The sequence below is a fragment of the Aaosphaeria arxii genome (genome assembly GCF_010015735.1).
Source record: "Aaosphaeria arxii CBS 175.79 unplaced genomic scaffold BU24scaffold_1, whole genome shotgun sequence".
NCBI classification, from domain to species: domain Eukaryota; kingdom Fungi; phylum Ascomycota; class Dothideomycetes; order Pleosporales; genus Aaosphaeria; species Aaosphaeria arxii.
Genome location: NW_022983474.1, coordinates 2,112,178 through 2,126,646, shown reverse-complemented (window position 1 = coordinate 2,126,646; position 14,469 = coordinate 2,112,178). Strand labels below are relative to the sequence as shown.

General features: G+C 51.4%; 3 protein-coding genes across 3 annotated transcripts; 1 reads left to right on the top strand and 2 right to left on the bottom strand.

Moving 5' to 3' along the window:
- Window positions 1–143: 143 nt before the first annotated feature.
- BU24DRAFT_416769 (uncharacterized protein) lies at window positions 144–1,214 on the bottom strand. The gene is made up of 2 exons (XM_033526540.1): window positions 306–1,214; window positions 144–233 (listed from the first exon to the last, which is right to left on the bottom strand). The coding sequence occupies exons 1-2, from the start codon at window positions 1,171–1,173 to the stop codon at window positions 166–168; spliced, it is 936 nt and encodes a 311-aa protein (XP_033389441.1). The 5' UTR covers window positions 1,174–1,214; the 3' UTR covers window positions 144–165.
- A 706-nt stretch (window positions 1,215–1,920) lies between these two features.
- BU24DRAFT_14922 (kinase-like protein) lies at window positions 1,921–4,513 on the bottom strand. Its single transcript, XM_033521238.1, has 5 exons — window positions 4,309–4,513; window positions 4,185–4,252; window positions 3,961–4,128; window positions 3,306–3,907; window positions 1,921–3,256 (listed from the first exon to the last, which is right to left on the bottom strand). The coding sequence occupies exons 1-5, from the start codon at window positions 4,349–4,351 to the stop codon at window positions 2,020–2,022; spliced, it is 2,118 nt and encodes a 705-aa protein (XP_033389440.1). The 5' UTR covers window positions 4,352–4,513; the 3' UTR covers window positions 1,921–2,019.
- A 6,677-nt stretch (window positions 4,514–11,190) lies between these two features.
- On the top strand, window positions 11,191–12,740 carry BU24DRAFT_416766 (mitochondrial import inner membrane translocase, subunit Tim17/22). Its single transcript, XM_033526539.1, has 4 exons — window positions 11,191–11,464; window positions 11,526–11,621; window positions 11,722–12,225; window positions 12,328–12,740. Exons 1-4 carry the CDS (start codon window positions 11,378–11,380, stop codon window positions 12,364–12,366), a joined length of 726 nt encoding a protein of 241 aa, XP_033389439.1. The 5' UTR covers window positions 11,191–11,377; the 3' UTR covers window positions 12,367–12,740.
- The last annotated feature ends 1,729 nt before the right edge of the window (window positions 12,741–14,469 follow it).

Below are 14,469 nucleotides of genomic sequence, written 5' to 3'. Positions count from 1 at the left end.
ATTGCACATTTGATCCCCATTATTTGCATCCATTACCCCTTATGATCCCCACTCCTAGATGTCCCTATCACAAGTGAAATACTCCATCGCTTTCAGATACAAGTAGTGACAGTTTCCCACAAGCCCACCGTCACCACCGTCTCCTATTGTTGCCCAACACCTTCATCATGAATTTGCCGTACTCCACCACCGGCCGATAATACCATTCGCGATATCCCTCGCCTCCCTAAGCCGTGAGTGAAGCGAGTCGTCGGCATGGCAGGCTCCGTCTCTAGGAAGCCGCTCAAGACGCTGACCCCATCTAGCCATCCCGTTCAATCTTCTCTGCAACAACAGCCATTGCCAATACGCCTCTCTCGCAGTTCTATTAACATGTCTGATGGCGCGATGCCGCCTCTCGACTCTGAGAAAAGATTCCCGCTCATCTTGCGCGCGAACGCGGCCGTGGGTGGTGTACATGCCGACGCCAGACAATTGCCGCATCACCGAGTCGTGCCGCCTCCGCGCCTGGTGTTCAATTCCCTTTGACGCGTGATGCAACCGCCCAGTAGCAGATGCAAGTTTCTCCAGGTTACTGACGAAGATGCCGACGCGGGAGGAAAGTGTGTGGATGTCCCGCGCGAGGTTGAGTTGCTGCTTGCAGCTGCTTGTTCTCGACTCCGCCGCTGCGATGCTGGGGAGGAGAGTGCGCTGGCAGAACGAAGCGATGTTGCGCTCTTCGAGGGCGGCTTCTTCGAAGCTGTCGGCTAGGCTGGCGAAGTGACGTAGATCGTCGGGTTCGGCTGTGTTGGCTCGAATGGTTGAGGTGAGGTTGAGCCAGACGACCTCGGAGCTTCCGAGCGGAGGGTTGCTTGCATGTATGATGCATGCTAGGATGACGAGAACGAAAGTAGCAATGATAGCACGCTTTCTACACCCAGGCAGCGTTCGGCGGTAGCGTTGGACATTGATCCAGTGGGGATAATGCATCGAGCCGACGGTTTCTGGGCCTGCATCGAGTAGCCTGCCGAGGAAGCGTCGGGGAAAGGTGATCACAGATGCCATGTCAATGGTTTGTCTGTCTGTTTGACTAAATAGATTCACGGATCGGGCGTCGTCGATGTGGTTGCAGTTCCCATGGGATGGCTTGTTGTTTGAGGGGTGCAGAGTCGGTGTTTCTAGGACCAAACTCATTGATCATACACGAAAAGGAACCCGAGTAACTTATAACTAGCCACTATCATTGTTGCAATCGTCCAATCCGAGTAGTTATTCAAGATCCAGTGCAGGGCGTCGTGGAACAAAGCAAACTGAACGTGCTAAGAACGCAATGGCTGTCTCAGCGCAACTGCTGATCTCTTTGTCCGTGTGCTTTGCTCTTTATGGTTGTATGTGAACCTAGAGACAGAAATCTCTCTTGTTGAAGCTGCTGGCTTATGAGTTCAGACTGCGGGTATTAATAAAAGGAAGGGAACTGTATAGCAACAATCACAACACAAAAAGCAGAAGGTATCAAGTAGAAGTGTGAGGAAAGGTTTGACTGATATTATGATAGGTGACTTGGGCGACCTGGATTGCTGCTACTGAAGTATTCATATCACACCTCGCTTTCCAGGTGCCGATGTGATGCTGCTCTGCCTATTACTGGAAAAAGACTCAACCAATGATGTATGTAAAGCAGTTGAGAAGGAAAATGCAGGTCGAACTCCTTTTGATTTGTAACGCCCCGAGGATGAAAGCAAGAGAGAAAGGGAAAAGAGGGAAAAAATAGGGCAACGCCAGATACTGGATGCAATTAAAGAAGATGTGGAGGAAAACACGCCTTCTCGTCGTAAAGATCATAAGACTCGATGCACGAACACGCTGATGTGGGAATAGACAGTGTCGGCCTTTCGAGAGATTCAAGCCCGGGAAATGTCGAGCAAAAGGGTGTGCGTGTCAAAGAAGATACAAGAAGGTATAGTGGGATGGCCATGTAAAAACATCAGTATGTCCTAGCATCGATGGAAAGGGGATCATCGAAAGGATTCGGAGCAGGTCCTAGGTCATCGGCCAACGATTGCGCAAACCGCCGATCCATTGTCCATACAGTATGTCTGCGAGGAGACCTTGCTGCTCCATGCCCTTTTCAAAATGTCCTGGCAGTTTCTTCTCATCGATATCTCCCAGCTTGTCCGTACCCCACATCTTTTCGCTCCCAATCGCGCTCTGACGGCGACGATGAGATTTTAGATGTGGATTGTTATGAGCAAGCACGAGTTTGGCACCTTTGAGAGGCGATGAGGAAGCTGTACCGTTTGGTGTCGACAAAGGTGTATGGTCAGGCGTCGCAATGGGTGTTGACAGTTCATGCGAAGGCTTCGACACTGAACCGGCAGCGGCAGCGGTCGTGTGGGATCGAATACGAGTCGTGCCAGTGCCATGTACGGTGGTGCCGCTGAGGCTCGTATCACTGGTATTGGTATTGTGTTGTTTGACTGGGCTTGTTGGGAGCACTGGTGTCACGGCAATACCCAAAGCGGAGGCTAATTTGGCGTCACCTTGTAATCGGTCTACCATGGCCTTCAGAAGTAGGAACTCGCCATGTGGGTCAACCTGGTCGAGATGCTCCCATGCCTGTGCAACGCGGCTCATTGCCTCTCTCTGATGAGGCGACGCACAATCCGAGTGCGCCTCCTGGAAGACGTTGTCCAGCACCTTACTGTATGCTCGGCGACCGTAGAGCGCGTCCTTTGTAATAGCGGCTGGAGGCTGTTCCGAAGGCGGTGCGTTCTCATTGTTCAAGTCAAGTGGGTGAGCCGAGTTGGGTGGGGATGGTCGGAAAGTCCGCGCTTGAGGATTGGGGTGGAAGGAATTATTGGGCGGGTTTGAGGCCAGAGCAGCCCTGCGTTCTCCTGAAGGCACCCTTTTGAAATGTCTGACAGTGGATGGCGAGTTGCCGAATGAAAGGTCAATACCTAGCGGTTGCTTCGGCATTTGGCTAACGCGGCGAGCAGTTGGAGTAGACCCAGAAGCGACTCGAATGGCCGTTCCGGTCGACGAGTTCCTGGACGACGCTTGACGGCGACGGGGCTCTGGAGCTGGAGAATCCGTGGGCGTTCCAAGAGGGGCAGCATTGAGATCCATACGCTGCATCATGGAAGCAACGGCGGCCGAGTCGGTGGATGGTATGCGCGCCGCCTTCCTCCTCCTCGTGGCAGGCCTGGGAGGAGCGACAGTAGCTGGCTTGATGGTGAATACCCACTCATCTTGATCGGCTTTCGGGGATAAGTCAACCCTAGAGAGTCAGCTTGTTAAGTGCAAGGGATATCCGACTGGCAACCTACATAGTCTCCTGGTAATAGCTGGGATGGGCTGCGTTCTCCTCCTGCGCATCATACATCTGTTTGCGCTCGATAAGCTCCCTCAATGCTTCCACTTTGCCGGCTCGCTGAATGAATCTGTGACGAAGGAGTTCCTTTGCACTGGCTCGTCGATCAGGGTCTTTGATTAAACATTGAGCGATGAAGTCCTTGAAGTCTTTGCTCCATTGGTCTCCCTCGAGACGTGGGGCAGGGTTCTTGGGAATAGTGAATAGCACCTTCATGGGATGGGTACCCGCGTGCGGTGGTTGACCCCAGGCCATTTCGAGTGCGGTGATGCCGAGGGACCAGATGTCTGCCTTGAAGTCATATCCAGCCTCCTGGATAACCTCGGGGGCCATCCAAAAGGGGGTACCAACAAAGGTCATGCGTTGTGATTTCATGTCTGTTAATTGAGCTGCGACACCGAAATCGGCAAGCTTCACCTTTCCGCCATCTGTGAGCAAGGTGTTGGCAGCTTTGATGTCTCTGTGAATCTTGCCGGTGGAATGCAGGTAGTCCAGGCCGAGCAAGAGTTCTCGCGACACAATGGCTATATGCGCCTCACTGAATACGCCAGGTTTCATCTGGACAAGTTAGTTTGACGAAATAAACTTGCAAGTTATCCGATAATGCGCACCAGGTCAAGACAAGATCCACCACCCATGTACTCCATGACTATCCAAAGTTTGACACCCTTCACGAAACTGGTCTTGTATTGGGCGACATAGGGGCTATTGCAGGTACCGAGTAAGGCAATCTCAGCCTGGATGTCTGAAAGTTCATCGCTGGTATCTTCGAGATCAATCTATGGATTGCATTAGGTATTTGTTTATGTTGAGAGTAATTGTTTGCGGTTCGTACATGCTTGATGGCGACCAGCTCCCCAGTGGCTTTGTCGTAAGCCTTGTACACTTTTCCAAAGCTACCGCCTGCATTCGTGTCAGCTCACAAAGAAACTTGATATCGGTGTACGAGGCATGCATACTGCCCAGCTCCTCCAGGACTTGATAGTCGTCGGCCTGCGCCATGTCGGGCAATTGCCGCTAGAAATGTTGTTAAGAATAATCGAACGGGATCCAATGCAGCGACGGCGATGGGAACAAAGGCCGAGGTGGAAGGCGGGGTGCAGCCGCAGTGGAAGAGTTGCAGCCAACAAAGAATCCGACTGTTGTTCGAATGCTAGTGTGTGATATTCGAGTATTTTGTTCGTGAAGCTGGTGGTTATTGGAGACTGGAGGTGATTATGCGCACGGCGTCGGGACGGATCCCCATGGCAACGGTTGGACCAGTCAACAAAGGCGCACGATCCCCCGCACCTTGACGACCCAACGACGCGTGCGCGACGAGATTGCGATGGGGATGGTATCTCGAAGTACGAGACTGGGGATGAGGTTTAAAGGGAGACATTGTTGGAGTGGTTATTTTCATGGATCAAGGAGGAAAGGGCGAAGGGTGAGGTGGATGACGGAGGCCATCAACGCGCTTGCCAATACATGTGCATGTGTGTTCTCCATAACTCCATACAGTAGATCGATTTGGCCCACACACGGGTACGGAGTACCTGCATACAACTGACATGATAAAGATAGATTATGCCTGACCCAGCCATAAGGGTTCGATTCTTACAGGTCTTCCCATTCCCTCTTCATCGACTCTCGAGACCTACCAGTAGAAAGGTGCAACACCATACAAGTGTTTGTGTTTGTGTGATTTCCCTGCATATGAACCCTTGTTCCGTCCCAGATGGCTTCGAAATCCACGCAGACGTTTGTGTCAGAGCACGGGCTGCGATCTAGGTAGGTACAGGATCGGAAATGGATGGATGGATGGAAAAAGAGTACTTGACATGACCAGTATCCGTAACTACCTAGATGCCAGTAGTGAAGACGGCACAGCGAGAGTGGATTGGCCGACATGGGCCGGCCTACTGATGAGCGGATGGCGGCGGTAAACATCCACAACATCTCACACAGCAACTTACTACTTGAGTCTTGCAGAATGTCGGTGCCTATTTACTCCGAATATTAATACCCGTTGAGCCCCTGCCATGGCTTGGCCGAGACCTGCAGAGTGTAGTTCTCAACAGAAGAGACTTTGCCACGGGAAGCATCAATTGGCATAACAATGATGATAAATTTCAAGAAAGATCACTGCATATGTGGGAAACACATACTGTAATCATGTTAAAGAAACCCCACCTCAGGGAGCAGTTTGGGACGTGAAGTGGTATGTTTATGAGAGTGGGGTAGGTAGAAACAAACACAACCCCCGCTCTCCATCTCCTCTACCTTGCTTTGTTCCAAGGAACTTGTAGCTCGAGTCTAACCATTCCAACCACATAACCATGTCTTTTGTCTTCCAAGGCTCATGATTGAAATAGACGATCGATCGATCGGGATTGGGCATTCCGGAATCGGAAAGCAGGAGGTTGGATGGAAGTGGTCACGCTGGCTGTCTGTACATACAACGAGTAACAACAAGGAATTGGTACGAGGCAGTTGGTTGTAACTTAGCGTCGTCCGGACTATGTGAGTGTAAACGTGACAGGATAGGGCCGGGTATGGTTGAAAAACGTAGACTTCGGCCGGGAGGTGCAGGCAGGCTCCATGTCTTGGGCTCTTAGGACGAGGCGGAGTTCCAAAGAGTTCCAATGGGATCGATGCGCTTTTGAGATAAAGATGCGAGCCCAATCATTTGACGTTGGACGTTGTTATTCTGTTGCTGGGGAAGAATCATCATCATAGAAGAGACAAGTTTGGTAGAGAGTGGAGTTTAGTTGTTTCCCTAGCAGAGTCAACCTTGTAGTGTTGAATATTTGCAGTGTGTGCTTGTGGGATCTAACCGAGTCCGGGTTAACCAACGGGAATCGGTTTCTGTGGCACCCGCAAACCTACCACTCTTTGACCTCTTCCTCTTCCACACGACCGCCTTACGACAACATCATCCAGCCTTAACAACCTGTAACGTAGACTGCAATTGACCTGAAAAGTACTCTGTAACAGACTAAATCCGAACTCAATGCAATTGTGTCTCCAATTGAGCAACCTACGTCCCTTTTCGAAAGAGTGAACGATATCCCTCGAGTGTCATTCGTGAAAATCTGGATCTTGCTGCATGCACGTGTATGGGCCCAATGCAGCTAACCGCCGTTTGCACACCGCATCTTTGAACTCCTCTACTGTGGTATGTACCCATCCTATGATTCCTCGCCTTTCGGACATCATCTACGTACTCTTCCAGACTAATTCATGCAACTAAAAGGATATTCCTGTCATCGTCAATCATCAGACACCAATTGACCTGTCTGATACGATCCACTCTCGCCTTGTGGTCATGCAGCCTGAAAGGTTTGAGAGAGGAATGCAAATCATCATAGCACGAGAATTAAAGTAGTCTGCTACACTACGGAGTACACTGACAACGAGACGACCAGCCTCCTCTGCCTGGTTTCCTACTCGTATGGTCAATTGTGTCTTGTGTTCGTTCAGTCTTGCCTCTGTAGTAGTTGGCTAATATGTGGTGAGTTGCATGCATACGAGTAACCTACTGTATGTGTATGTATGCATGCCAGTATTGTACGATATCTTCCTCTCTGTGGCTCTCTGATCTCCCCACCCAAGTAAGACATTTAAGACATTCTCTCGGAGGGTTAGCAACGGGATCCTAATTCCTGCCAATGGCCATCGTCCCATGCCCACGCGTGTGATTACATCCAAGACTCCATTTGATGATGATTTCGTTGTTAGTTTACTAGTAGGAATTGATGGTGAGTGATGATGATGTTGATGGATCATGGTGGTGTGTGTGTCTCTCGTGTCCTGCCCTACCTTGCCCTACCCTGCTTTTCCTTGCTTTGCCTTTGCCTTGTCTTGCCCGACTGTTTCCCTTCCCTTCCGTGCTCTTCTTCTGCATCTTCTTCTGCCTCTTCCTAGTTTGTTACTTTAAATTGTTCTTCTCCCACTCTTCGCTTCCCTGTCTCACCCGAGGCGAGAATAGATACACGACAGCTAAAAGGCTGCCCAAGAAGGAACCGTGCCCTCCCACTCAGATCCCTCCATTTCGCCTCCCATACTCCGTACTTTCCTCTCGTCCTTCTAGGTCCTTGAGTGTGTGCGCGCGTGTGTGTGACTCTACATAGTTACTTCCCGCTCTCTGCTCACCAGACCGGACTCCAATTTCTACTCCTCAATCCCCCCCCCTCCTCTCCACTCCTCTTTCCTCTCCTCTCCTCTCCTCTCCTCTCTCCTCCACCTCCCCCCCTTCATTCCTCATTCCTCCCCCACCCCTCAGGCACACAAACACACGCACACTCAATGTCTCGACAATTCCCATCCATTGCCTTTCTATAGAGATATGCGCGCTTCGACAAGTCTCTCATGGGTTCCTGCGTCGCCAGCCCTGCTGTGCTGAAGGCGTGGTTGTCTTGGCTGAAGAGCGGTGTTGTGCTGACCATCGGCCTGCCTGCCGCACTACTCGCACTGCACCTTGAGATTTACGGATCCTCCCCAAGAACCACCTCACGCATCCTCTACCGTCTCCAACGACGCCTGCGTCTCTCTTCTCTCTCTTGCGAACTCCGCAGGAGGAACGAGGCCACTGGCTCCTCGACTTCAATTTTTTCTGTTCGAGGCGCAGACGTCATGAACCGTGACCGCGCACAGTCGAAGCGCAAGCCGAAATCACTATCTCGAAAGCGGTCAATGACCCTGGACGTCAAAGACCAGACCACCACGCAATCCTCCTTAGGGGGTCCATCCAACTCTCTTCCTCCATCTCAACCTCAACCAAACTTTCAACCTCAACCTCTACTCCTCTCCCAATCCGACGACACATTCCCTCCTCCTACCTCTCCCACACTCCTCAACGAGGCTACTACTCACGATCCTTCTTCCTCTCCTTCTGCTTCGCTTCCTCCTCCTCCTCCTTCTTCCCCTACCTACTCCACTTTCTCCGCCACTTCCACCGCCTGCACAATCTCCCAACCCCAAATTCATCCCGAGCCAACTTTGCCCTCGCCCTACAACGAGGCCTACAACCCGCCCTCCTTTACTTCTCATTCTTCTTCTTCCTCCACCTCTTCTTCCACTTTCTCCATTTCCATTAGCGATACCAACGACTTCACCTTTTCGCAGCGCCCTTCCACGCCGCCAACCCCTTTTAGCGAAGCCTCTACCTACAAAGCTTCACCGTGCACGATATCCATTGCTTCCTCGATTTCGCAACCTCCCTTTTCGCCACTTGATATCCTAAAGCAAGCTTCCAAAGCCGCGCCTTGCAAGATTGCTATTGCGTCCACCTTTTCGCTACCTCCCTCTGCACCTGTATCTCCTCCCATCGAGGTGTACACCGCTACTCTGTCCACCGTCTCTATAGCGTCTGAGTTATCTCAACCTCCCTCCGAAGTGCGTAAACCTCTCCTAGAGGCCTTCAAGGAACCACCTAAGGAAGCCCAGCTCTCCATCACGCCTGCTGCCACCGCCCAAACCTCCCACTCCCCCACGCTCGTTCAAGCTCGGCCGGCACTCCCTGCGCTTCTTCCTTTCAAAGAGGCTTCCGAATCTGTCTCTCCCTCGACCGTCGACCGCTCTCAGGCTTCCACTCCGACACCCAAGCCCATCGAACAAGCTCCTCCGGCTCAAACCAGATCCACTCGAGTCCAGCCCGTACGCCCTGCACCAGTACCCCTGCAGGAACCCATCAACGTACCTTCAATTCCAACGTCTACGGATACTGTCACAGAGCCTGCACCAAACGCGACGTCCACGTCGACTGCGAAGTCTGAACCCCCTGCACCAACCAAAGCGCCTGCACCGTCAACGCCACAGGTACCATTCACGCCAGCTAGGTCAGGCAGAGCTGTGAGGTCATCGGAGCCATCCACACCCTTCGAACCAACTACACCTTTCCCACCGTTCACGCCGCTTCCTTCTCAGCACAAGATTTCTAACGAATCTACGCCAACGCCCTCTGCGCCTTTAACCGCCTCCGCATTGTCTCATTCCTCTTCAAGGCCCAAGATGCCTGCTCACGGCCGTTCCATGTCGCATGCCGACATTGCTTCCAAGCAGAGGAAACGTCTTTCCCTGCAATTCCCCATTCAGCTAGCTGCTGGCAGCTCGTCTCCAGGCTTCTCTCCACGTTCTCGTCCACAATCATGGGTCGCAGCCCCGTCACCCCTGGCGACTCCTGATCCTGCCCCTTCGCCCACGGAGAGCAACATCCTCGCCGTACTCGCCGCTCAAGAGAGATATGTGCTTGAGCTCAAGGAAGAGCTTTCAAAAGCCGAGGACGATCTCAAAATGCTCAAGAAGCATTATGCCACGCACGAATCTATCAAGCAACGCAACGAGCTTCGCAAGGTCACGCAGTTGCAGCCTCTCAATACCACTCTCGCCAATGTTCCTACCGAGCAAGACGATGAGGATGGCTCGACCGCCTGGATGCAAAAGGAGATGGAGCGACGGAAGGCCATGCTCAGTGGCGTAAAGACATCACAACGCAAAGTCTTCAGCGGTTCACGTCATCTTCGAACATTGTCTTTGCTTTCGCCCGACAAGACCTACAGCCCATCGTTCCCCCAGCCAGCCGACGTCCGTAACTCTATCGACGAGACCCTCTCTACGTCGTCAAATGAAGCACCTAAGCGCCCTCAAATGCTCACACGCCATGCGACATCACCTGACATTGCCAACCACATTGCCAACCATATGGATGACGACCGTTATGATCTCGGCGGTCTCCCCACCATTCAGCGTGACGCTCTCCTCCGCACCGGCAAGAAGATGGCCTTCGACTTCAAGGATGGACTGTTGACCTTCATCGAGGACATTAGGCAAGCTACCGTTGGCGATGAGGCCGCCGATGATGACAACTTCGCCGCCACCCCTTCCGCTAAAGGAGCATCCGCCAAGCAACAGCGCAAGGGTTCCGAGACCCGCCCATCGCTCAACCGGGCTGCCAGTTCGAAGAAATCCTCGCTATCCCACAAATCCAATGACATCGGAGATGATTTCTGGAAAGAGCACGGTTTGAGTGAGCCCAAGACCGCCTCCACAGATAAGAAAACTCACGCGTTAAAGAATACTCGCACCCCTCAGAAGAACGCAGCAAGCAACGAAGAGTTCGACGAGTGGGATAGCTGGGATACACCAAATGACAAGGCTACCACTGGTCCCGCAAATGATGTTGAATCCACTGGTAGTTCCGACGAGTCCGAAGAGCCATCGTCCCCAATTTCCGGGCGAACAAGCACGAGGTACCACGCAAAACGCCATGATTCCAAGGCATCCTCGCTCACTAGTGGCAGCTCAAATGGCACTGTCGATGACGTTCCACTACGGGACTCTAAGCGCAACTCGATACCATGGCCTGATCTGGTCAAGATGTCCCCCAGCAACCTTAAGCGTACCGCTTCTCACCTGATGAAGGAATGGGAAAAGACCCTCACCCCACCTCCAGAGTCACGCGACTCAAGTCACTCCAGCGGCGACTACGTCGGACGTTCAGCTACTCCAGTAGATCTGCTATGAACGAAGATGAATGACTTTATGCATGGTGTATATACCACAGACACATGACGACATAATGTATTAGACGCAACGTCTGAACGATATTTTGTTATTTTCGATTCTCCTTGGGGAGACTATTTAGATCATCGGCTTGTTGTATCTGTCGGAATCCCACACGAGCGGATGTTCGATCTAGAGCTAGAGCTTACTTGTTGATACTGTTTTCTGTTAATTTCTCGTCTGTCTGTTGGTCTGCACTCAAAAGCGCATGGTTCTTCTATCTATAACGATTGCTCCAAATTATTATATAAATTCACCATACCATTCATAGTCCGTTTCGCTCTCATGATTTGATCTGTGATGTGATGAAATCCGCCTATCTCATTAGCGACAAGCGAGGTAGCCGAAAGCGGATACGCCAAGACTCGTAGACGGAACGTTCCGTCTTCCGAACCTTCTCCGCAAAAATATCCATCGAATACTCGTGCCTATTCACCGTTGGCAACATCGACGCCTCGCAACACATCTCTTCAATCCTACGTCGTCATGGCTTTCCCCGGTAACCCAGGTATGCCTCCGGGCATGGACCCCAACGCGGGCATGTCGGAACAGGAGCAACAGATGGTGAAATATGTACGGAAGCCTTTTGCCCCACTGCTGACTTTGCCAGAAGTGGCTAACAGAAGATGAATAGATGCAAGCAGGCATGGAATCATGCGCAGGAAAGACCGTCATGGCTGGTGTCATGGGAGGAGGTCTCGGTGCTATGTTTGGTCTCTTCATGGCTTCGGTACGTACGATATCAATTCGACGAGGCGCTCTCAGTGCCCGAACTTTGCGACCACGGTCATTTGCGATTGAGAACATATCATGCTAACAGCATGCTACAGATGAGATACGATACCCCAATGTCCCAGCCATTACCCACCCAAGTCCCCCCTGCGCCTGGAAAGCCCACCACCACAACCGCAGCCGCCACCAACGCTCCAGCAACATCAACCCTCTCCGCCACGAGCGTGAAGCCCAACATCGCCGCCGCATCCACGACCGCCAGCGCAACAACAGCAGCAGCACCCTCCGCCACGCTCCCACTCACCGGCTCCACCGCTACAGTTCCCCTCACTGACCTCCCCCTCCGCCAACAACTCAAGCACGGCCTCCGCGACATGTACCAATCCTCCAAGTCGAGCGGCCGCAACTTCGCCATCGTCGGCGCCGTCTTCTCCGGCACCGAATGCGCCATCGAGGGCCTCCGCGCGAAGAACGACCTCTACAACGGCGTTGCTGGAGGCTGCATAACCGGAGGGATATTGGCGCGGAAGGCGGGGCCTCAGGCCGTTGCTGTTGGCTGCGCGGGCTTCGCGGCGTTCAGTGCTGCTATTGATGCTTACATGGTGAGTTGCTTCCATGTCCCATCCATATTTTTCCCATGGCGGTGGTTGGACTGAAGACAGGGTTTGAATTGGCAAACATTGGAAACTGACGATTTATGACAGAGAATGCCCGAAGACGAGCGAAGCAGACCAATCGCATAAACCTCCCCCTTCTCCAAATGATACCCCCACCAAAAAAAACCTAGCAATCTACGAAGGCTGTACGGAATACGCACCCGATACATATATAGCCAGGCCCATCTTGGCTACCCCCCAACCCCATTTGTAAGAATATCACGCGAACGACTGGAAAAAGAAAAACACTTCAACTGCATCGGGCGGCGTTTTTCAAATGTACTCAACATGACAACATCCAACCTCATCTCTTCTCAGCAGTCAGGCGGGGAGGAAAAACGAAGAATCTTTACACAGGAAAAGGACATCTTCATGATTACGTTCGAAGCGGAAGCGGTGTTTGCAGGTAGAGGTTATATTTTAGAACTGTACTGTAGAATGAAACATGTAAAACGTGAATGATTAATGACTTTGAGAATATCCCTAGAGAGAGCGAGAGAGCCCGTCGCTCCTCCTTGGTTGACCACTCACTCCTATCCCTTTCCCCCTTTTGCATCCTTATCTCTTCTTCACAATAACAATGACGACGAAGAAGGGAATAGATGGGTTCCATCGAACAAATCCGTCACACGTGATATACATGTACAAGAAACGGATCATGAAAACCCATGGATTAGGAGGGCCGAGAAGAGAGAGAAGGGGATGTGAGAAAGGGGGGCGGGGAGAACAAAATCACAGTACACCAGTCGGACGGAACTAGCAACGGAAGTGGCGAAATGCTACGTAGAAGCGCTGCTGTGATGTCGAGTGCCAGTTGTGGGATTGTTTAAAGGCCAACGACACGGACGAAAATGGCTGGGCTGGAAGTTTAGTCGGGGTAGGGAGGTAGGGGGAGGGTGGTGCTTCGTTCGTGTGTTGCTTTGCACCAAGTCCATATACTTAACTGCGACTGCGGCCGCGAATGCGGTTGTTACGTCTGTGGACTGATGGAGTTGTGGATTGGAACCGAGTGTCATGGCGGTAACGTGGTGGCGGAATACCACCCCTCCCCCATTCACCCCCCACTCAATCCACAGATATACAAAACATACACATCCCCTCACTACAGGTTTTTAACGAAGGCGTCTAGATGTACATCCACCTCCTCCCGTTTCCTTCTCTCTCTTTCCCACTGCCTTGGACACTTTTACTCGGAGTTGGTGATGCTGGAGACGTGAGTGCTAATGGATATTGCATGATGACTTACGGACGACCGTGGAGTGTTGTAGGGGTTGATTGTCTTTTGTGAGTGGGGAGCAAGATGGTTGGTGGTGTGATGGATGGATGAGTCGGACGACGGTCTTTTATGTACTTGGCGGCGGTGATGGGAGGAGGAGTGGTGAGGAGAGGAGAGGGGGGTATCATGCAGAACACATCTGTTCAATTTATCTAAACAAATGAATGAACGATACGTTTTAGACTATAGTTTCAGAGCAAATACTAGATAGCAGTCAGTCAACTTATACTTACCACTCTAGAATATAAAACCCACTTTGAACATACATCAATGTTGGAAACTCCCCTATTAAAAAGCTTATCTGAAGTACTAATACGGATGTAAGAACGTGGTGGTCTACATGTGTTCCTACCACAACGGTTAGAAATCAAATCATATCTAGCTCAATTTGATGGCGAGACTTTGTCCGTTCTAGTAGCAAACAAAGAATAGAGATCATGAGTTGAGTTGACGTGTGTTCGGTTGAAGTCACACGTAAGCTTTTAGCAAGAAGAACGGTGGAGAGTTCCTGGAATTGTTGGGTGAGCTGGACTTTGGTGTGGTACGTGGAAGGGTGAGGCGAGGAAGATGTTGAGTGGCTTTCGGGTGTCAAGGTCGTGGGAGGATGGGTTGTGGGATGCTGATGCGGAAATTCAGGAGGGTTTGAAGGTGGAAGTTCGTGAGAGGGTGTAGGTGCGTTGTGATGTATACTGTGATTTTAGGAAGGGTCAGTGGAGTATTCAGGTTTTATGGTCATATTATGAGGGAAAGATTATGATGGGTACGTAGTTTTATAGCGTGATAGTTACAAAGAAAAAGCGAATCTTGCTGTCTAGAAGTGTGTTTCATAAGTAACCAAACGATCTGACGTCAGTTTCTAACCATTGGATACATGGAGAGTAATAAAGTCAGTTATTTACAGCCTGTATTGTTCG